Here is a 22,177-nt window from a genome sequence, read left to right as displayed (position 1 = left end):
TTTAATCTGCAATAATTTAATTTATTTATTTAAATATTACTTTCCCTAGCAATATGTATCTTAAAGTAACCAAATATTAAAGAAGATCAAACGTTGGGGGAATTGAGCTTTGAAACTAATAAAAGCAACTATTATATTAATTTAAGCACTTCAAAAACAGTTGTACTCATTCATCTTTCTCTCATTTCTGTTTTTAACTACCTGATTCTGTTCCATTTATGGAATAGTTCCATCATTACTAAGCCTTGTTCTTATATAGAAACTATTTCTTTCAGGCGGATGGTGGAGTTGAGTGCCTTGTAGAAATCCGTAGTATAGTCTCTGAGTCTGATGTCTCTTCATTTGAGATACAGCACAGTGGGTTTATGAAGCAGCTTCTGCTTTACTTGACGTCAAAGGGTGAAAAAGATGCTGTAAGCAGAGATGTCAGATTGAAAAGGTTCCTTCATGTGTTTTTCTCTTCTCCTGTAAGTATCATATATTGTTCAGTATTATAGGGGTCTTTTAATTCCAGTGTACATTATCTACTCTGTAATAAATCTTTTGAATAAATTAAATACATTTCTGCCAGATAAATATGCTGGTTATTTTATCCCAGTAAATGCTTGACAGCCAAATTATGAAATACGGTTTGATGCCAAGCTCATACAAAGAAAAATACCTGAGTTTTCTATTTGATATGTAAATTATTCAGTTTAATGATCACCAGTTAATAAATTAAATAAAATACAATTATTCTGCTCTTGGTGAACTATAATCTATCAGAGTTGTACTGTCTTGAACATTTGGAATATACCTTCTGTATTGCCCAAAGAAATATAATAATACTGTATTGTTTAATTTAATTCCCTCATTAAGAGCTATATGAATTCAGTAGTCCCTTTCAAATATATAATTATGTTCCATTTCTGTTTGTCCATTTGGATTATCTAGATGTTGACTTGTTCAAGCTTTGTGATTTTTACATAATGGGAAAAAAAATTAACTTTTACAGCTTCCTGGAGAAGAACCCCTTGGAAGATTAGAACCTTTAGAAAATGCACCTTTGTTAGCATTGGTCCATAAAATGAATAATTGTCTTAGTCAGATGGAACAATTTCCAGTTAAAGTCCATGACTTTCCAAGTGGAAATGGAACGGGGAGCAGGTAAGGATTAATGCTCAGGTAAACGTATTTGTATTCCTTGTGGCATGTTCCTTGTATTATGAATTCTGCACAGGTAAAATTATATGCTATATGGTGTTTATTGTTTCTTTTCTTTAAATACTAAACAGGTATTTCCAAATTAGCAGAAAATCTTAAATTGGTTTGTGTAGAAGTTGCAAGAATATAATATTTATAAAACTCCAGCTTCCTAATCTGGCATGATGCATGAACTTCAGTTGTCGGAATATGATTTGCCCATTTCATCTACCCGCACTTCACACTTTGGCCTCTAAAATAGTCTTCCTCACCCTACTGAAAAAGTGGTTGAGTCTGTGTGTATCCATATAAGAGAAAAGGAAAATGACCCTTTCTGTCATTAGTAGCCAAAGTGAATTTGATATGATTTATAATGGGAGAGACATTACCAAATAGATCTATAACCAATCTGTATTGACCAAATACAGTAGGATAACTTAAGGAAAATACAGAACATTATATGAACCATGTATAACATGTAATCATGCCTTATCTTGTTGATTTATGAAAGAATAGATTTTCATATGGAAAGAATGATTTTTAAAACCAACAATCATGCCGTTTTTGTTAATCTGCAGTAAAGTGTTTTCCAGAAAAAATTTACTATGAGGCTAAATGCAGTGTCACTATTGTAATTTCAAGTTGTATTATAGTTCCAGTATTTTAATCAAGGCATGTTCTGATTGTTTAATTTTCTTAGGTGTTCATGTTCATTAACTACTAGAGATTGTACTTTGTATTTAGAGAAAATAACTCCTGATTTGAATTTAGTTCAAGTAGATTAGATCAATATTATTATTACATATAGTAGGTCTTCTTTTGATATTCTGAGAACAACCTGTTTGCTCCTGGTTGTTTCCCAGTTGTTATCCATGGTTTGAATCATACCTTTGTGAAATAATTGCAAAGGCATTATCCCTAAAGGTGTCTCTGGTTCTTCATGTGTGGTCTCTGTGCATTTACTTACTGTATGTGGGCTTTGTGAATTTTCTATTGCTGAAGAAAATTTTCCTGGAGAACTATGCCAGTATTGGCATGCATGGAAACAGTCTCTTCCTCTTCATTCCTTTTCTGCCACTTAGCAGTTGGTTAATTGTTGAGGATATTCCTTTTTTTATTTAATTGCCTCTACAGTTAAGAAATTCACTCATTGATTTTGTTTTCAAAGGCAGGGAATAATAGAATTTATTGGCTTCTTAATCGGTAGCTTTAGCCTGTTGAACTCCAGTTTGTAGTTTGTGGATTAATGTAATCAAGCTTAATACATTAGTACAATGGCTCTTGAGTCTCACAGCACTGGTTTTATTCTCCACTGTGGGTTTGCCCTGAGAATATTTTATCCAAATATGATTTTCAGAACAAGTTTCAGTAGTTTATCAATCCCTCTTCATTCCACAATATAGTTCGCAGATGCAATTGTTCAGTTGCCTTTAATATTCACTGAAGAGATTGTGAAAAGCCTTACTGCAGGTTTCTGTCCATTTTTGTACAGTAGATTCTGAATGAATTAGGAATTACGCATTCACACCACATGGGCCTTTACAATATCAACAGTGTTTTGCAACGGTATATTTCTGTCAGATTTCTACAAAGAAGCATCTGGTTAAGGCCTTTGTGTTTTGTCATATGTTCCCAATTCAGTCAGTGCGTCAGGGGAAATTCTTAATTAGGGCATTACTCTTATTTGTTTTGATCTAATAGGAGCACTGGACCACCACTGTCAGGTAAACTTCCCCCAAACATGTGTTGCACTGAGGCCACAATAAAGGAAAATAGATTGTTTACTTGCAACTGTGGTTCTTTATAATCTGTGCATTTGCATAAACCACTCTCCTTCCTCTTTTAAGTCTATCTTGCTGGGTGATTCTAGTTCAAGTATTTCTTTGCTAATCCTTAGGAATTTGAAAGGAAAGAGGAGAAATTTCCTTGACAATACTGACATGTTTTCCACCCAAAATCTCAATTATAGAAGGTTCTTGACCAGGGATGGGTTCCAATTTTTTTTTACTACCTGTTCTATAGGCGTGGCTTATTTTGTGGGTGTGGCTTGGTGGTCATGTGACTGAGTGGGCATGGCTAACTTTAAGTCACTCAGGGCAAGATGGGGCGGCACCTTGCTGTGAATGACATCAAGTTGGCCATGCCCACTCAGTCACATGACCAATGCTGCAGAGACAGGGCAATTTCTCCCGGGGGACATCCAGAGCTTCGCTGCCTCCTCTTTTCCTCAGAGGAGCTGCCTCCAAGTCCTTGCGAAGGGACACACACACACACACACACACACACACACACACAACACAACATAATACAACACAACACAACAGACTCAGACTCACACACAATGTAAAAGCAGCTGCACTTCACCCAAAATGGCCCCTGCAACAAGCAGGAACTTCACACAGCCACAAAAAGCTCAAAAACCAACATTCACACTTTACACATACACAACACAATACAACACAACACAACAGACTCACACACAATGTAAAAGCAGCTGCACTTCACCCAAAATGGCCCCTGAAACAACAGGAACCTCACACAGCCACAAAAAGCTCAAAAACCAACTTTCACACTTTACAAACACACAACACAACTGACTCTCTCTCTCTCATACACACACACAACACAACAGACTCACACACAATGTAAAAGCAGCTGCACTTCACCCAAAATGGCCCCTGCAACAAGCAGGAACTTCACACAGCCACAAAAAGCTCAAAAACCAACATTCACACTTTACACATACACAACACAATACAACACAACACAACAGACTCACACACAATGTAAAAGCAGCTGCACTTCACCCAAAATGGCCCCTGAAACAACAGGAACCTCACACAGCCACAAAAAGCTCAAAAACCAACTTTCACACTTTACAAACACACAACACAACTGACTCTCTCTCTCTCATACACACACACACACACAAAATGCCACATACAGCTTTCTGAGATTCTGTGTGTTTGTGTAGTTAGAGTGGAACACTACAGAAACACACCAAATCTCAGAAAGCTGCACAAATATTTTATTTTATTATTTTATTTATATTTTTTAGATCAGGGGTCTCCAACCTTAGTAACTTTAAGGTTTGTGGACTTCAACTCCCAGAGTTCCTCAGCCATCAAAGGCACTGAGGACATGGATTTCAGGCAGGCAGATTCAGTTGCAGCTGATGCAACTGATTGCAGAAGCCAAAGGAAGAAAGCCTGAAAGGAGCTTACTTAATTATGTAAGTGGGGAGGGTGGATTGGGTGGGCCAGAGGAATTTTTTTTTTAAAAAAGGCTCCTTTGAGGATCCCAGTTGAAGTTGCCTAATAGCAGCCCAGAAGCTCTTAACTCAGCTGGGATTGCCAGAGGAACCTTTTAAAACCTTTTGTTTTAACAACCTCTTCGGCCAAAAAGGTTGTTTAAAAAAAAAAAAACTTTTTAAAGGGTTCTGGTGATCCCTGCTCAGCTGTGCGATCATCAGAGGGTTGTTTTTTTTACTTTTAAAAGCCTTTTTTTCTGGTTGAAGAAAAGATGCTTTTAAAAGTAAAAAACCCAAACCTCTGATGATTGGGGAACCAGTTTGGGGGCATGGCCAGCCAGCCATTACTACTGGTTCTCCAAACGTCAGCAGATTTTTACTACCGGCTCTCCAGAACCGGAGCGAACCGGGAGCAATCCACCACTGTTCTTGACTATAAAAAACCTTAGCTATAGAAGGTTTTTGATAGGCTTTATTGCAGGTACAAAATCTGTATATGTGAATATGCAGATGCCAACCAAAAGATTTATAGTTATAAATAAGCAACCTGTCTTTCTAACTATTCTTGCCTCCTATTTTTATAAGAGGAAAATTATAGTATAAAAACTGCTAGAATACCTGATATATGAAAATCCACATGGATTATGAGAAAAAGATCCAAGAAGCACCATATAAATCTCAAACAAATTTCTTAAATTACATTGTCATTGAAATTGTAGTCCAAATGCTTTCTTTTGTTTTTGTTTTACGATAAAACTCTAGCTTTCCAAAAGAAAATTCTGATATCTAACATAAATGTTTCTGTCAATTGATAAATCATTTTTGATGTTAGTATCCATCATAATTTTCTTAACTGATATCCTAAATTCCTTAAAAACCCTGCTACTCTTTGAGGAATTCACCTAATTAAAAATGCACCAAATTAACTGTTGGGAAGTGCTAGCTTTTAAATGATGTGGGTATCAGCTTCACTGAATGTTCTTGTATCATTTATCATACTATGGCATCTGTAGGAATTTTGGAAAAGTGGAAGTCTATGTTGATTTTAGACTAGATTGAAGAAAATTACAGAATTAAAGAAAATTACAGAATTTTTTCTGTAATGTGAACTAAAAACAATAACCTATTAAACAATAGGTTAAACAATGACCTACCATATTTGTATGCTTGAACATTGAGATTAAAACTAACAAAGATGGGATGTCTAATGAAGTAATATCTAACTAGTTTCTTCTACTAGTGCATTGTGCACTACTCTACATATTTATTCAAAAGGAGGTAACACTTTTTAATTGATCTTGTCCTGGGTAAGATTGTATGAAGGTGCTATTTAATCAATTTAAACTGCCTTGAACAGCACCTTGACAAAATAGTTTGAAATCAACTGAAAGATATCACATGGTGTTATGAAGGTTTTGAATTAGAAAGACAGATTAAAGTACCTATATCCTTACCAATGTAATCTATGTAGCCAATGCAAAAGATGAATTGTTTTAATTATTATAATGAATTGATTGTATGAAACTAAAAATAGAATAAATGTAGCAACGTTTTTCATAAATTATCTTGAGTTTTTCTCTTAACAGAGGATCACAAGCTTTAAAATTTTTCAACACACATCAGTTGAAATGCCAGCTGCAAAGACATCCAGATTGTGCTAATGTGAAACAGTGGAAAGGAGGACCTGTGAAGATAGATCCTTTAGCGTTGGTACAAGCCATTGAAAGATATCTTGTAGTTAGAGGTATTTTATTCTTGTTATGAATCACTACAGCTGTATGATCACAATTGTATATTATTTCTAGTTGTGTTTTAGAAGCTAAGCTTTTATATACTGTATTATATTATAACCCACTTAGTTAAAAGTTTTAAGCAGCCTACCCAAGGTTTCTTTGCAATGACATTCTAGTCCTTATTGCATTAGTATTCAGTGGTTACATATCTAGCTATTTGAGTAATACTTTTAAAAACAGTTTGGTCTCCCCATTCCAAATGGTCTGGTTCATATATAGTGCAGAATCAGGAATATGTTAACCAGACAAATAGGTAATTGAAGGACATTTCTTATTGAATATTGTTATAACTCAAGTTAAAATTTTTATCATATATAATTTTCCTTTATAGATCAGCAACAGTTTATTATTGGATTGTTAGGATTGCATATGTTATATGAGGCAAGGAACATTTCCAGTGTGATATGACAACTTTCCCTGGCCAAATTCTTCCATGCTGCTGAGATACATAGCTGATGACTTTGAATGATAACTATTCCCTCTGTGACAGTTGCTGTCTATCTTGCAGTTCTGACCTGTTACTCTTTGGGTCATCAGCAAAGCTTCTAATGCATTTGAAAAATTCTTAAAAATTCAGGGAAATATCAGACATGTATCTACTTAAAATAGTCCATGTTAAACTGTATAGCACAATCAAACATCAGGGTTTGACCGCAGGAAATGTTTTATGACATTTCTTATTATATATAATAGTTTTTTGTTATAATTTTTTTTATAAAATTTGTCAAATTTCAATTCTGTGGGACTTATGGCTCCCAGACTTTAGACACATTCTGTAATTTAGCTCATTTGAAGTACCTTGCTTGAAAAAGTTTTGCCCTATGATGCACCGTTTAATCCCAGAAGAAGGTTACAGGCATGTGAGTTTTACTAATACATAGATTCTTAATAGAGATATATCCATTAGTTTGTGCAAGCCCATATCTTAGTAAGGAGTAAAATAAAGGTGATGGGATAACTTAGGAAGGTATTCATTTATGCATGGACATATACATATATATGTATGTATGTCGGGATGAAATGCTACCAGTTCGGGCCGGTTCAGCCGAACTGATAGTAAAAAATGCTATTTGTTCGCCAAAGTGGTAGTAAAAAAATGTAAAAAAAAAAGTTCCAATGAGCGACGCACAATCGTCACTCAAACTTTTTAAGCATTTTTTTACTACTGATTCTCTGGAAGTTAAAAATGCTTTAAAAAGTTCCAACGATCGCACGTCGCTCAGCTGATCATCAGAACATTTTTTTTTACTTTTTAAGCATTTTTTTACTTCTACTTACAAGCCCCCTTTTGGTGTGTACTGTGCATGCGCGCTTGGCATGCAGCGTGGCATGCACAGCCAGCGAACCGGTAGCAAACTGGTTCAGATTTCACCACTGATGTATGTACATATGCATTATTACTTCTGTAGTATAAGAGAAATGATGAAGTTAACAAAAAAAACATAGAGTCTTCATCATTCCAGGTCCCATAGGAAGTGCTTGATTGGTGGACAAAAATGCCAAACCCACTTTGAACATCTGGCTGAATGTGCGACCAACCATAATAATTGATTGAGGAAAAAAAATTGAGAAAAAATTATGAAATACTGAAATAATGGGAGATATAGATCAAAGTTATATACCTATTAAAGACATGTCGATTATTAGACCAATCCTCATTGGAGCCCTCAAAACAATACATAAAGAACTTCCTCTGTATCTCAAAATATTGAATTTATCTGATATGAACACCCTAAAAAATTACCCTGCTTGGAACTGCCTATATTTTTTAGATGGTACCTTAGTACTTATCTCAGGTGCTTGGTTAGGACTTGAATTATTAAGTTTCCACCAGACTTAGACTGTAAATCTAACTTTAGTTTACCCACACGTAATAATTTAAAAACTATAACCCCCACCTGTCACTTATCCCAGAAGAAGCATGCTGATAAGTCTTCCCATGCGTAAAGCAGAAAGTTTTAATTGTCCTTTCTTAGATCCCTTAGTATGTAGAAGCTTCTTGGTAAGATTCTTGGAAATCCCATGCTAAATTATTCTTTCTGTAATGGGTTATTTGAGATAAAATATTATACTGTGATTTAGCATTAAAAAAATAGTTTAAAAAGCCATGGCAATTTTCCCTTTCTTTGCTTCCTCCATTGGAGAAAAAAAATTCTATAAATATAAGATCATAAAATATACTTTGCATCTTCTGTAATTATTTTAAAAGCATTCTTTCTTTTTGAAGATCCAGTGGCACATTCTATTTGTTTATTTAGGTTATGGCAGAGTGAGAGAAGATGATGAAGATAGTGATGATGATGGATCAGATGAGGAAATAGATGAATCTCTGGTAAGGTACTGTTCAGTGTATAATTTTGCCTTGCATTTTCAAAAGTCATTTTTAAAGGTTTTTCTCTCTCTCCCCCCCCCCCGGCACATCTGCTTTTTTTAATAGGCTGCTCAGTTCCTAAATTCAGGGAATGTGAGGCACCGGCTTCAATTCTATATTGGGGATCATCTTCTGCCATACAACATGACAGTTTATCAAGCAGTTAGGCAATTTAGTTTGCAAGCTGAAGAAGAGAGGGAGTCTACAGATGATGAAAGCAACCCATTGGGAAGAGCTGGCATATGGACCAAAACTCATACCATTTGGTGAGTCAAAAGAAAGGATCTGTGACAGTTGTCATATAAATCGGATAAAACTATATATTAAAATATTTGAAGTAATTTTAATTACTCTTAATTTCTAGTTAACATGACAGAATGGAGGGCAGTAGGTTGGGGCAGGTTTTAAAACTTTCTGATTGACTTTATCTAGTGCAAAAATCTGGAAATCTATGTGAGTATAGGGATTAGCTTCAGTTCATTTCATCCATTCCTAACAGGAAAAAAATGTTCTGGCATCATTGTTTGGCATTATAGAGCCTGAATGAACAATAGACACTAAAACCACATGTTTGTCTTCTGGTGAAAGGAAATTGGGAGACCTTTTACTGCATTTGTTTGAAAAATAAGATTGAATGTTTCACGTGAATACTGATGACTCTTCAATGAGGTGAAATATGACACTCATTCCCTCTGATATGCTATTTTTATTCATTTATAATTACTGGAGAAGTAGGTTTATTTATATGCTTTATTTCTGTCCCACCTTCCTCCAGAATTTCAAGATGACGTATAAAACTCCCAAGTTCCAATTTTTCCTACGCACATTACATTTTCAGATAACTTGAGTTTACTGTCTCAACTCCCTCATTAAGTTTCAACAACTAATGGTGGATTTGTATCTGGATTTCCTAAGGGCCAGTCCAGTTTTTAATTATTCCTATCTCTTTTCAGTGGCTGATTCTTTTGCTATAGTATTATATCTAGAAATTAGTATGAAATGATCATTTCTTCATATGTGGAAAAGAATTGGAAATGGACACTATGGGCCACCTTGGTGGTTGAACTCCTAACCTCTTTAAACTGAAGAATAGGATGGGATTTTTATCCTCCAGTAGACTTTTGATAAGAATATCTTTTGATACTTTGGAGTCTTGTTAATTTTGTTAAGCCATAACATGTCATGGAAAATAGCATTCCTCAACCGCATGACTCATTTGACATGTATATGTTGCAGCAGATAACAGCCACCTGACCAGTTTTGTCTGGATTCTGAAGTAAAGCAGAACTTGACCTGGCAGTTACCTGGATGGGAGATCACCAGGGAGTTTGAGGGTTGGGGCAATTAAAAATAATCATAGAAGATAGTGCAAAAGTACTTCTGAACCGTTTTCATAAAAACTGCTTTGGATATATCTGTGTAGTAGAATATGGTTCCCAGATGCATACCTATGTTAAATCTAATAGTTATGTAAACAAATGCCTTGAAATGGACAAAGAAGTCCATTTAAAACTGTATGGCTAAAAAATTTGAATGATTTTCATTGGATTTAAGAGGAGTACACACGTGGGAACCATATGACATCTGAAAGATTGGTTTTGTTTTAAAGATACTAATGGCCACTAATATGCAATAGCCTCCTCATGAGAAAGAAACTCATAACTCAGTAATCTTTGCATCCCTATCGGTCTTTTTGACAACTGACCTACTTTGTTCTTTCCAGGAAAGATGGAATATCAGTCCAAGGTATCTAATGGACCTTTATTGTACCATTAAGTTTCCATTTATTTGCCAATGATATTTACGGTAGCAGAACCCCTTTAAGAAAAAAGATTTAGACTAATAATTAGGCTTTTTTATCACAGTAGCTTTCTAGAGCTCTGTCTTCTGCTGCATCTAATCTTTGTAGTAAAAAAGATAGCATCATCATCAACATAAGGAAACTTAGTGAGCTGTACATTCCTCATATTGAAAGATTAAAGTTACTTTCAGTTAGAGCTGTAGAGTTCAAATAAACATCAAGTAAGAGAAGAGGCAAAATGCTGCCCTACTTCACTCTTTTCAGCATTAGGATATTGGCAGATGTAAAGATAATTATAAAATCTAACTTCCATGGGATATTTTTATGTTTTCTTAATTAACAGTATATATTTCTCATTTGTGAAGGAGAGGATCATTTTCTACCAGCGCCTATCCTAAGTATAGAGTTGAATGCAGATTTCAGATCAGAAAAACAAACAAAATATGCTGTGAGAGGTTCCATCAAGTGACATAAATAGAGAGAGATTGGGAGATAAATTGTAAATTAATAATTTGCTTTTATAGATATAGAATTTTTAGAATTTAGAATTTTAGAGTTAGAATTTTTTAGATTTCTTTATTGGCCAAGTGTGACTGGACACACAAGGAATTTGTCTTTAGTGCATAAGCTCTCAGTGTACATAAAAGTGCATTCATCAAGAATCATAAGATACAACACTTAGTGATAGTCATAGGATACTAAATAAGCAATCAAATCATATTAGGAAACTAAATAAAACAATATAAATCATAAAGATACAAGCAACAAGGTTATAGTATAAATAGCAGGAGATAGATCATCACATAATACACAACCTAATACACAACCTACAACTCAACCTAGACAACAAATTAATACAACACAACCTAAACAACAAATAACTACTAACCAACTAATCAGAGATGCAATGGAGAGAGGACAAAAAATAAATAATGCAATATTATTTGGACTTGAAAACACTAACAAACCAGATATCAATAAGATTCACAACATCATTGGAAATTATAACTTATCAACCATCTTCCCAAATGAAATAATTGCTGTCTCCAGAGATGGACCAGAATATAAAAACAGTGATGGGTCAACAGCACCAAGATTTTGCAGAGTCACATGCATAAACGAGGACAGTAAACGTAAATTCATTTATATCATAAACTCAATTGCTAAAACCAACCCATCCTACAGTAAACTTAGATCACGTCCTGACCTATCCTTTCTACAACGGATACGTTCTCGTGAACTTCGCACAGAACTTAAAAGAAGACAAGACAATGGTGAATCCAACCTATACATCGACTACCGTGCTGATTGCATAAAAAATAAAACCTACAATCAAAAAATCACCTCCAAACCCTCCATCACCCATAACAATCAACCAGCCATCCCAATATTCAATCAGGTACCCATCACCCTACCACCCATTCAACCAACCATCTTACCAGCCATCCAAACAGCCATTCAACCAACAATCCAACCAACCATCCAACCAGCCATCCAACCAGCCTCCAGGCAGCCTTCCAAACAGCCATCCAACCAGCCATCCAAATAGTCACCCAACAATCCACCCAACCAGCCATCCAAACAACCAAACTACCATCCAACCATCTATACAACCATCTGTTGTACACAACCCCCAACCTACTAACATCCAAAACTAGGTATGCATGCCCCTTACCTCTTCAACACCAATCACTTCAGATCTCAAATGCAAATTGATAAATGCAAGAAGCATTGTCAACAAATTACCTGAATTTATCCTCTTGTTAAACAATGGCACATTTGATATCATTTTTGTTTGTGAAACATGGCTGAACTCATCCCTTCCTGACTCCATTATCTCAAACAAAGAATATCAAGTCTATCGATCAGATCGTGAAAACCGAAGAGGTGGTGGAGTGGCTATCTTTTACAAAAAGTCACTGAATCTAAAAAATATCCAAGTAGCACATAAACTTTCTCTTCCTGAAACTATTGTATGCGACCTATCCCTTGACACTACTCTTCGATTCTTACTATGCTACAGAGCCCCTGACTATGACATTACCCATGCAAATATGCTAACCTCAATGCTAACACGGGCTACCTCTTGCCCATATCCTCTCATCTTCCTGGGTGACCTAAATCTATCTCTCATTAACTGGACAACTAATGAATGTTCAACTGACCCAATCCATGCTACACTATACAACGCTGTTACAAACCTAGGTCTTGAACAACTTGTAACTAACAATACAAGACTCAACAACTGCCTTGATCTCATCTTCTGCAACAATTCAAACTCAATTTATGGACTACAAATTAAAGAACCTTTTTCCAACAGAGACCACTGCATGATTGATTTTTGTCTCAATATACGTCCATACTTAAATCGTCATAACAACAGTATTCCCAACTACAACTTCAAAAAAGCCAATTATGACCTTATAAACAACGATCTTTCATTTCTGGACTGGCAAAATTTGTTTGCAACATGCATAACCGCTGAAGACCACTATAGAGTCTTCCTACTTGAAATCAATAGAGTCATTAAACTATATGTTCCACAAATGACTACCATGATCAGGAAAAACAAACTACCCATATCAATAAAAAAGCTTCAATCAAAAAAAAAATCCCTCTGGAAAAGAAACAAAAAAGCTATGTTGCCAATTTCAAAAACCGCTACAGAAATATATGCAACCAAATAAAAACTGAATGCACAAATTACCACACCAAGCAAGAAGAGAATCTTCTGCGCACAAATTCCAATCGTGCCTTTTATAATTTTGTTAACAATAAACTTAAAGACTCAAGATCCATCCCACCACTAAAAGATTCTAACAACAAAGAATGCAATGACGAAACAGTTAAAGCAAACCTCTTCAACATTTTCTTTGGCTCAGTTTTTGTTAACTCCGATAACACATATCCGACATTCCACAAACGTACCAGCAATGATTATGATGACTTAACTCATATAGATTTCACAGAATATAACGTTGGAAAAGCTCTTCATAACTTAAAACCATTGCTATCTATTGGACCCGATGGACTATGTGCATACTTCTTAAAAAAACTTTTCATTAATATAGCAGAACCCCTAAGTGTATTATCTTTGATAAAGCTTTCACTACCAGTTCCCTTCCCAAACTTTGGTCACTAGCCACAGTCATCCCTATCTTCAAAAAAGGAGACCCCAGCTTAGTCGAAAATTACAGACCGATCTCTCTTTGCTGCGTCACCTGCAAAGTCATGGAATCAATCATCAACCAATCCATTACCTCATACTTAGAAACTAACAACCTACTCTCCAATAAACAATTTGGTTTCAGGAAAAAATTATCATGTAACTTACAACTTCTCCACTGTAAAAACGTATGGACTACAAATCTTGATCAAGGCAAATCAATAGATGCAATCTACATAGACTTCTGCAAAGCTTTTGACTCAGTAGTACACGATAAACTTCTCCTAAAACTAAAATCCTATGGCATTTCAGGACCCCTCCACAAATGGATATCTGCTTTTCTGTCTAACAGACAAGTGGTCAAAATTGGCAATGCTTTTATCAAATCCTGTTCCTGTCAAGAGTGGCGTTCCTCAAGGAAGCGTCCTTGGACCAACACTCTTTATACTATACATTAATGATCTTTGTGACCATATTTCAAGTAATTGTGTTCTTTTTGCTGACGATGTCAAACTATCTAACACCACAGACAATACTTCTATCATTCAAAACGACCTTGATCATCTAACCGCTTGGTCTAAAAATTGGCAGCTCCAAATTTCAACCAGCAAATGCTCAGTCTTACATATAGGAAAAAAGAACCCAAACACTAAGTACATACTAGATGGACATTACCTTACAGATGACCCCCATCCCATTAAAGACCTTGGAGTTTTCATGTCAAATGATCTAAGTGCCGAAGCCCACTGCAACTACAAGCAAAAAAAGCTCTAAGAGTTGTAAACCTAATCTTGCGTAGCTTCTTTTCCAAAAACACCACACTACTAACCAGAGCATATAAAACATTTGCTAGACCAATTCTAGAATACAGCTCGCCTGTTTGGAACCCTCACCACATCTCTGACATCAATACAATTGAACGTGTCCAGAAATATTTTACAAGAAGAGTTCTCCATTCCTCTGAAAACAATAAAATACCTTATCCCACCAGACTTGAAATCCTAGGCTTAGAAAACTTGGAACTCTGTCGCCTTCGACAAGACCTAAGTTTAACTCACAGAATCATCTATTGTAATGTCCTTCCTGTCAAAGACTACTTCAGCTTTAATTGCAATAATACTAGAGCAACTAATAGATTTAAACTTAATAGAATAGAATAGAATAGAATAGAATTTTATTGGCCAAGTGTGATTGGACACACAAGGAATTTGTCTTGGTGCATGTGCTCTCAGTGTACATAAAAGAAAAGATACGTTCATCAAGGTACAACATTTACAACACAATTGATGATCAATATATCAATATAAATCATAAGGATTGCCAGCAACAAGTTATAGTCATACAGTCATAAGTGGAAAGAGATTGGTGATGGGAACTATGAAACGATTAATAGTAGTGCAGATTCAGTAAATAGTCTGACAGTGTTGAGGGAATTATTTGTTTAGCAGAGTGATGGCCTTTGGGAAAAAACTGTTCTTGTGTCTAGTTGTTCTGGTGTGCAGTGCTCTATAGCGTCGTTTTGAGGGTAGGAGTTGAAACGGCTTTAATCTAGATTGCAGAAAATATGACTTCTGTAACAGAATCATCAGTGCTTGGAATACTTTACCTGACTCTGTGGTCTCTTCTCAGAATCCTAAAAGCTTTAACCAAAAACTTTCTACTATTGACCTCACCCCATTCCTAAGAGGACCATAAGGGGCGTGCATAAGCGCACAAACGTGCCTACCGTTCCTGTCCTATTGTTTTTCTTTTCTTCTTCATATATATATATATATATATATATATATATATATATATATATATATATATATATATATATATATATATATATATGCTTATACCTCCTATATTCACTCATATATGTGTTTATATACTATATAATCTTTTTGTATGATACCTACATATATTGTTGTGACATAAATAAATAAATAAAATAGATAATATGAAGGATGAGAATAATAATAATAAAAAAGTCTTAATAAATAGTTTGACAGTGTTGTAGGAATTAGTTGTTTAGCAGAGTGATGGTATGTGGGGAAAAATGTCCTTTTGTCTAACTCTTCTGGTGTGGAATGTCATTTTGTGGGTAGAAGTTGAAACAGTTATGTCCAGGATGTGAGGGGTCTGTAGGTATTTTCACAGCCCTCTTTTGACTCATGCAGTATACAGGTCTTCAATGGAAGGCAAGTTGGTAGCAATTGTTTTTTCTGCAGCTTTAATTATCCATGAAGTCTATGTCTGTCTTGTTATAGTGGTGCAGATAACAGGCTCAATAATTCCTCTGTAGAACTGTATCAGCAGCTCCTTGGGCAGTTTGAGCTTTCTGAATTGGTTCAGCAAACATTCTTTGTTGTGCTTTTTAGATGACGTTTTTGATGTTAGGTGTTCATTTGAAGTCTTGAGATATGTGTCAGGTTTGGAAGCCATACTAGGCCAAAGGCTTCCACACGCTGCCACATTCCCCTCTGTGGGAAAGGAGGGGAGGAGGGTGGTAGTGCAAGGGATGATTAGACATAGCATTTTTCCTGCTGGTCAAGGTCAGGCTGAGTTCGCATCTGGAGAAGGAGTGATTGGAGTGATGCTTCGACATGGGACGGTTGAGGATTGGAGAATGTGACCGGCAGAGGGGTCTTGAGGGTGGAGATCTTGGAGGTTGTATTACTGAGGGACGAACTGAAATCCCCAGTTTCGGTTTTCATCCAACTGTGCCAGTTTACCTATGCTTTGAAAGATGTTGGCTTTGGAGTCTTTTCTGCAGGAGGGATTTTCTGGGACATTGACAATATGATAGAACCTAGAAACTTGAAAGTCTCTACTGTTGCTACTGTGTTGTCTAGTATTGTAAGAGGTGGTAGTATAGGAAGGTTTCTCTTAAAATCTACCACCATTTCTACGGTTTTGAGTGTGTTTAGTTCAAGATTGTTCCGGTTGCACCACAAGGCTAGTTGTTCAACCTCCCATCTGTATGCAGATTCGTCATTGTCTCGAATGAGACCAATCACTGTTGTATCATCTGTAAACTTAAGTACTTTAACAGAGGAATCTTTTGAGCTGCAGTCATTGGTGTATAGCGAGAAGTGGACAGAGCACATAGCCCAGAGGATGCCGGGGGGGGGGGCGGCTGTGCTAATTGTACAGATATTTGATGTGATATGATTTTATTCATTCATTCATTCCAATTTGTCAAAAACGAGAACAAGAATAAAAGAATAAAAATACAATGACAGGGACAATAGGCACATTAGTGCACTTATGCATGCTCCCTCTACTAACCACTTAAGTATGAAGTAAGGTCCATGGAAGTCAATTTGTGATTGAAACTGTAAAAATTTATAGCTGAGACAACTGAATCAGGTAGGGCATTCCAGACTTCGACAACTCTGTTTCAGAAATCACATTTTTTGCAGTCAAGTTTATTACGATTTACATTGAGTTTAAAGCGGTTGTTCATGCGCATATTATTGCAATTAAAACTGAAAAAGTCATTTACAGGCAAAGCATTATTACGTATAATTTTGTATGCAATACCTAGATCTGACTGCAAGTGACACAGTTCTAAGTTATCCAAACTGAGAATTTTGAGCCTAGTAGCACAGGGAATTCTATTGTATACAGAAGAGTGCAAGACTTTTCTCTTGAAATACTTCTGAACCCGCTCGATTGTACTGATGTCAGATATATGGTGGGGATTCTAAACAGTTGAACTCTTAAGTTTGGTCTAGCATAAGTTTTATAAGCTCTAATTAGCAATACAATGTTTCCAGAAAAAAAGCTTCACAAAATTAAATTTACAATTCTTAATGCTTTTTTAGCAACGCTGTTACAGTGAACTTTGGAGCATAGGTCGTCAGAGATAAGTACACCTAGGTCCTTGACAAAGTGAGGGTCATCTACTAGATCAATGCCACCTAGCTTATACTTATACTTATACTTGAGATTCTGATTACGTTTACCAGTATGTAAGACAGAGCATTTATTAATCGAAATTTGAAGTTGCCAAATAGATGATCATTCAGACACATAGTCGAGATCATTTTGCAAAACAGCAGAATTAACTGTAGTATTGAATAATTTTATGTTATTGGCAAAAGGGAGCAATTGCTTTTAAGTTGATCACATAGATTGTTGATATAGAGCAAGAAAAGTGTTGGACAGGAAACGCTGCCTTGTGGAACACCAATGTTAACTGATGCAGGATTAGACAGCAAGTTCAACGATGTAAAAAAGATGTTGAGACTCTAGAAAGAGTGCAGAGAAGAGCAACAAAGATGATTAGGGATTGGAGGCTAAAACATATGAAGAACGGTTGCAGGACCTGGGTATGTCTAGTTTAATGAAAAGAAAGGCTAGGGGAGACATGATAGCAGTGTTCCAATATCTCAGGGACTGCCACAAAGAAGAGGGAGTCAAGCTCTTTTCGAAAGCACCTGAAGACAGAACAAGAAGCAATGGATGGAAACTAATCAAGGAGAGAAGCAACTTAGAACTAAGGAGAAATTTCCTGGCAGTTAGAACAATTAATCAGAAGTTGTGAATATTTCCACACTGGAAGTTTTTAAGAAGATGTTGTATAACCATTTGCCTGAAGTGGGGTAAGGTTTCCTACCTAAGCAGGGGGTTGGACTAGAGGACCTCCAATGTCCCTTCCAACTCTGTTATTCTATTCTATTCTATTCTATTCTATTCTATTCTATTCTATTCTATTCTATTCTATTCTATTCTATTCTATTCTATTCTATTCTATTCTATTCTATTCTATTCTATTCTATTCTATTCTATTCTATTCTATTCTATTCTATTCTATTCTATTCTATTCTATTCTATTCTACCCTACCCTACCCTACCCTACCCTACCCTACCCTACCCTACCCTACCCTACCCTACCCTACCCTACCCTACCCTACCCTACCCTACCCTACCCTACCCTACCCTACTCTACTCTACTCTACTCTACTCTACTCTACTCTACTCTACTCTACTCTATTCTATTCCCTATTTTGACTTTCTGCAGTCTATTAGACTGGAAAGCAGCAATCCACTTGTGCAAAGGTCCAGAAATGCCGTAACAATTTAATTTCAACAGCAATTTATTGTGTACTACTGTATCAAAAGCCTTTCAAAAATCTATGTAAATTGCATCTACAGCTTTACCTTGATCAAAGCATGTAGTCCAGATAGTTTTACAGTGCAAAAGTTGTAAATTACAGGACGGGTTTTTCCTAAAGCCAAACTTTTTGTCAAATAGCAAGTTGTTTGTCTCTTAGGTGGTGAACGATGGATTGGTTTAAAATTGATTTCATAACTTTGCATGTAACACAGCACAAAGAGATTGATCTATAATTTTCAACTGAATTAGGGTCATCCTTTTTAAAGATTGGTATAATTATAGCTGATGACCATAGATCAGGCAGAGAACTAGTTTGAAACGATATTTCAGAAATTGTATACAAAGGTTCAGCTAGGACAGTAGCAAGCTTTTTCAGGAAAAAAGCACATAATCCATCTGGTCTTGTGGATAGCGATTTCTTTAGGTTACATAATGTTAATTCAACATTATCTACTGTAAATTTAATATTTTGCCTAGTTTCACCTGCTGCTTCCTGTCTATTAGGTATATTTTTTGATTGATCTGATTTTTTAAAGTTTAAATTGATCAAAGGAAAAAAGCTATTGCTCATGCTTCTCTGTTGTTGGATCAATTATTTATTAGAATGTATGTCTTTTAGGTACAAGCCAGTACGAGAAGATGAAGATAGTAATAAAGATAGTGTTGGTGGTAAAAGAGGAAGAGCACAAACTGCTCCTACGAAAACATCTCCCAGAAATGCAAAAAAACATGATGAATTGTGGCATGGTAGGTAATTTGTTCATTTCCTAATATAGACTAAAGGTTGTATAAGTTTTGAAGTATATTATTTCAACTGCAATTTAATTGACATTATATTTCTACACTTGTATTATGTAAAATGGCTGTAATGAAAATATCATATATAATTTCTTCTCTAATGGAATGTATTTTCTTGTAGATGGTATATGTCCTTCTGTCTCAAATCCTTTGGAAGTTTATCTCATATCTTCCGCTCCTGAAAGTATAACTTTTGAAGATCCTTCATTAGATGTTGTTATTCTTTTAAGAGTTTTACATGCCATGAGTCGCTATTGGTATTATCTATATGATGTAAGTATTCATGGTACATTTGCATTAGATGTCTGGATCTGTGTTGAGCTTCAATTTCCTAGGTATAATTTAAACAAATTTTAATTGTTTACTTGTCCATTTAAGATCAGCAGAACAATGTTAATTAACAATGTATAAAATTATTGATTATTGTCCTAATGGCAAGAGTATTATTTCACCACAAAGTTAATTTGTCCATGCATATTAATAGAAATTTAAAGTGGACTTGAATAATGTACTTGTTTGGTTATCCATTTATACAGATATTACACTTTAAAAACTATATCAAATGTTGATTACTTGACATTTCTGAGAATATAAGAACTGCCTTGGATCACAGCAAAGACAATCTATTCAGTGTATTGATAAATGCACATATCCTGCGAAATGGTTTAAAACAGAATAATTTAACGATCATTTATCAAAAGGCTCTCTGGAAGTGTACTTCAAAAAGCTACAAAACATGAAATTGCAGGAAATTTAAGCTACTGCTAGCTGGGTAGATTTGGGAAGGGGTGATAATTTTTGTTCTCCATGTTTTGTAGCAGTTCTTTATATTATATATGGTATGGTTAATGGGACCAGGAAATTTTATACAGAGAGGAAGTGGGAGAGTTATGGCATCTAACTTTTGATGGCACACCATGATTTATAAAGAGGCAAAGCAGGTTCAGAAGACATTCACAATCTGTCTTCGCAATAGCCTTAATATATTTAACTGTCAAATAGAAACAACTTTCTTTTTGTTACTGCAGAATGCAAGCTGTAAAGAAATTATTCCAACATCCGAATTTATTAACAGTAAGCTAACAGCAAAAGCTAACAGACAGCTTCAAGATCCTTTGGTAATAATGACAGGAAACATACCAACATGGCTGACAGAACTTGGAAAATCATGGTATGAAGTTTGTTAATCACTATAGATACTTCAGTATGTTTATTCCTTATTGCATAAGGTTTTTTTTTATTATGAAGGAATAAAAAATAGGAAAATAAATACAAAATACTAAATTTTAATATGGAATAGGTAGATGGATGACTTTATGAAACATATAAGACTGCTTGATTTAATAAGAAGCATACATATATATTTCAGGTTACTGAAATTCAAAATACCAAGAAGAGTAATAAGCAATTATTCACATAAAGTTTTGAGTGTCTTTAATGTTTATGCAGTATATACAGTTTGCATAGTGGTTGGGAGATCAAAGAAAATAATGAAAAGACATTGTTTCTTGGTGACATTTTTCCAAGTCATGACACTAGGTTGAATCCCTGCTCCCAAGAGTTGTTCTATTAAAAACTGGCTCTTCAAATGAGTACTCAGGTATTACTCATGTAACATAATATCTTTAAACAATTAGGAGATCTGGCTTCTTTTATTCATATTCCAAATTTTCTAGATAGAATTACAACTATACATGAGGCTGAATTTTGCAAATTAAAAATATCATTTGGTTACAAATCCAGCTTTATGCGAGTCTTTATCTTGCTAATACTTAAATCAGTTCATTAATTCACTTTATACTGATTTTGACGTATAAAAGTTCGGAATGGATTGTTTGAAGGGCTAACTACTGTAATGTCAGGTTGTTTGAGGTTCAGAGGCATGTTTTGTAGCTTCTAAGAAAATCACATCTTTTTTTTCCTAGGGGTATTTACTTGAAATCTGTTTCGGTAGGCATTCAGTTGCCAGGTTTAAATGCTTATGTTGAGTTGCACCTTCAGTAGTCTCCAGTACTTAAAAGTACACTCCAGTGTACTTTAAATATTTTACTGTATTAAATATTTTTTCATTAGCTTATTTGGTAAGTTATTTTAAAATTTTACACTGGGCAGTGAGAACTGGATAATGAAAGTGTTTTCAGCCTCATGATTACAGCTTTATAATGACATTTACTTCCAAAATAATAAACTTGTAATGTAAACATTGTTTCTCTTTTTATAGTCCTTTTTTCTTTCCATTTGATACTCGGCAAATGCTGTTTTATGTAACTGCATTTGATCGTGATCGAGCCATGCAGAGACTGCTGGACACTAATCCAGAAATCAATCAGTCTGATTCTCAGGATAGCAGAGTAGCACCCCGGCTAGATCGGAAAAAGGTAAATTATTATAGGAAAATTGTCTTTCTTAAGCAATTGGATTTTGAATAATTAACTTAATGAATTTTTATGCTGCTTGTCTTCCCTATAAGGTGAAGAAACTAGTATTAAATAAACATTAGGATTACTGTGCTCATCTGTAATATTAGATTATTTCAACGAACAATAGCTAAAACAACCCAAAGCCTAGGATGATATGTGAATTCAGCCTATGTCAAATTTCCATTATAAGTAATTTAAATGAATTAAAGAGAGACAGTTTTGCCGCTAAGGTATCAAACTAAAAATCAGGAGACAGAGAATTCTAGTTCTGCCTCAGGCATGAAAGCTG

General features: G+C 35.2%; 1 protein-coding gene across 4 annotated transcripts in view; it reads left to right on the top strand.

Annotated features, from left to right (window-relative positions):
• TRIP12 (thyroid hormone receptor interactor 12) overlaps positions 1 to 22,177 on the top strand; it is a 93,083-nt gene that overhangs the window by 63,835 nt on the left and 7,071 nt on the right. For 3 of the 4 annotated variants that reach the window (XM_058188883.1, XM_058188880.1, XM_058188881.1), the window contains 9 exons: positions 276 to 467; positions 995 to 1,146; positions 6,004 to 6,176; positions 8,484 to 8,557; positions 8,663 to 8,862; positions 19,290 to 19,417; positions 19,590 to 19,741; positions 20,497 to 20,639; positions 21,690 to 21,846. In XM_058188883.1, coding sequence (XP_058044866.1) covers positions 276 to 467; positions 995 to 1,146; positions 6,004 to 6,176; positions 8,484 to 8,557; positions 8,663 to 8,862; positions 19,290 to 19,417; positions 19,590 to 19,741; positions 20,497 to 20,639; positions 21,690 to 21,846 — 1,371 coding nt within the window. The remainder of the gene's footprint in view (positions 1 to 275; positions 468 to 994; positions 1,147 to 6,003; positions 6,177 to 8,483; positions 8,558 to 8,662; positions 8,863 to 19,289; positions 19,418 to 19,589; positions 19,742 to 20,496; positions 20,640 to 21,689; positions 21,847 to 22,177) is intronic. The other variant, XM_058188882.1, reaches the window with a different exon arrangement.

The sequence above is a fragment of the Ahaetulla prasina genome, chromosome 6 (genome assembly GCF_028640845.1).
Source record: "Ahaetulla prasina isolate Xishuangbanna chromosome 6, ASM2864084v1, whole genome shotgun sequence".
In the NCBI taxonomy this organism is placed as follows: domain Eukaryota; kingdom Metazoa; phylum Chordata; class Lepidosauria; order Squamata; family Colubridae; genus Ahaetulla; species Ahaetulla prasina.
Note: the sequence above shows the minus strand (reverse complement) of the source record. Positions and strands in the feature narration are given on the sequence as shown.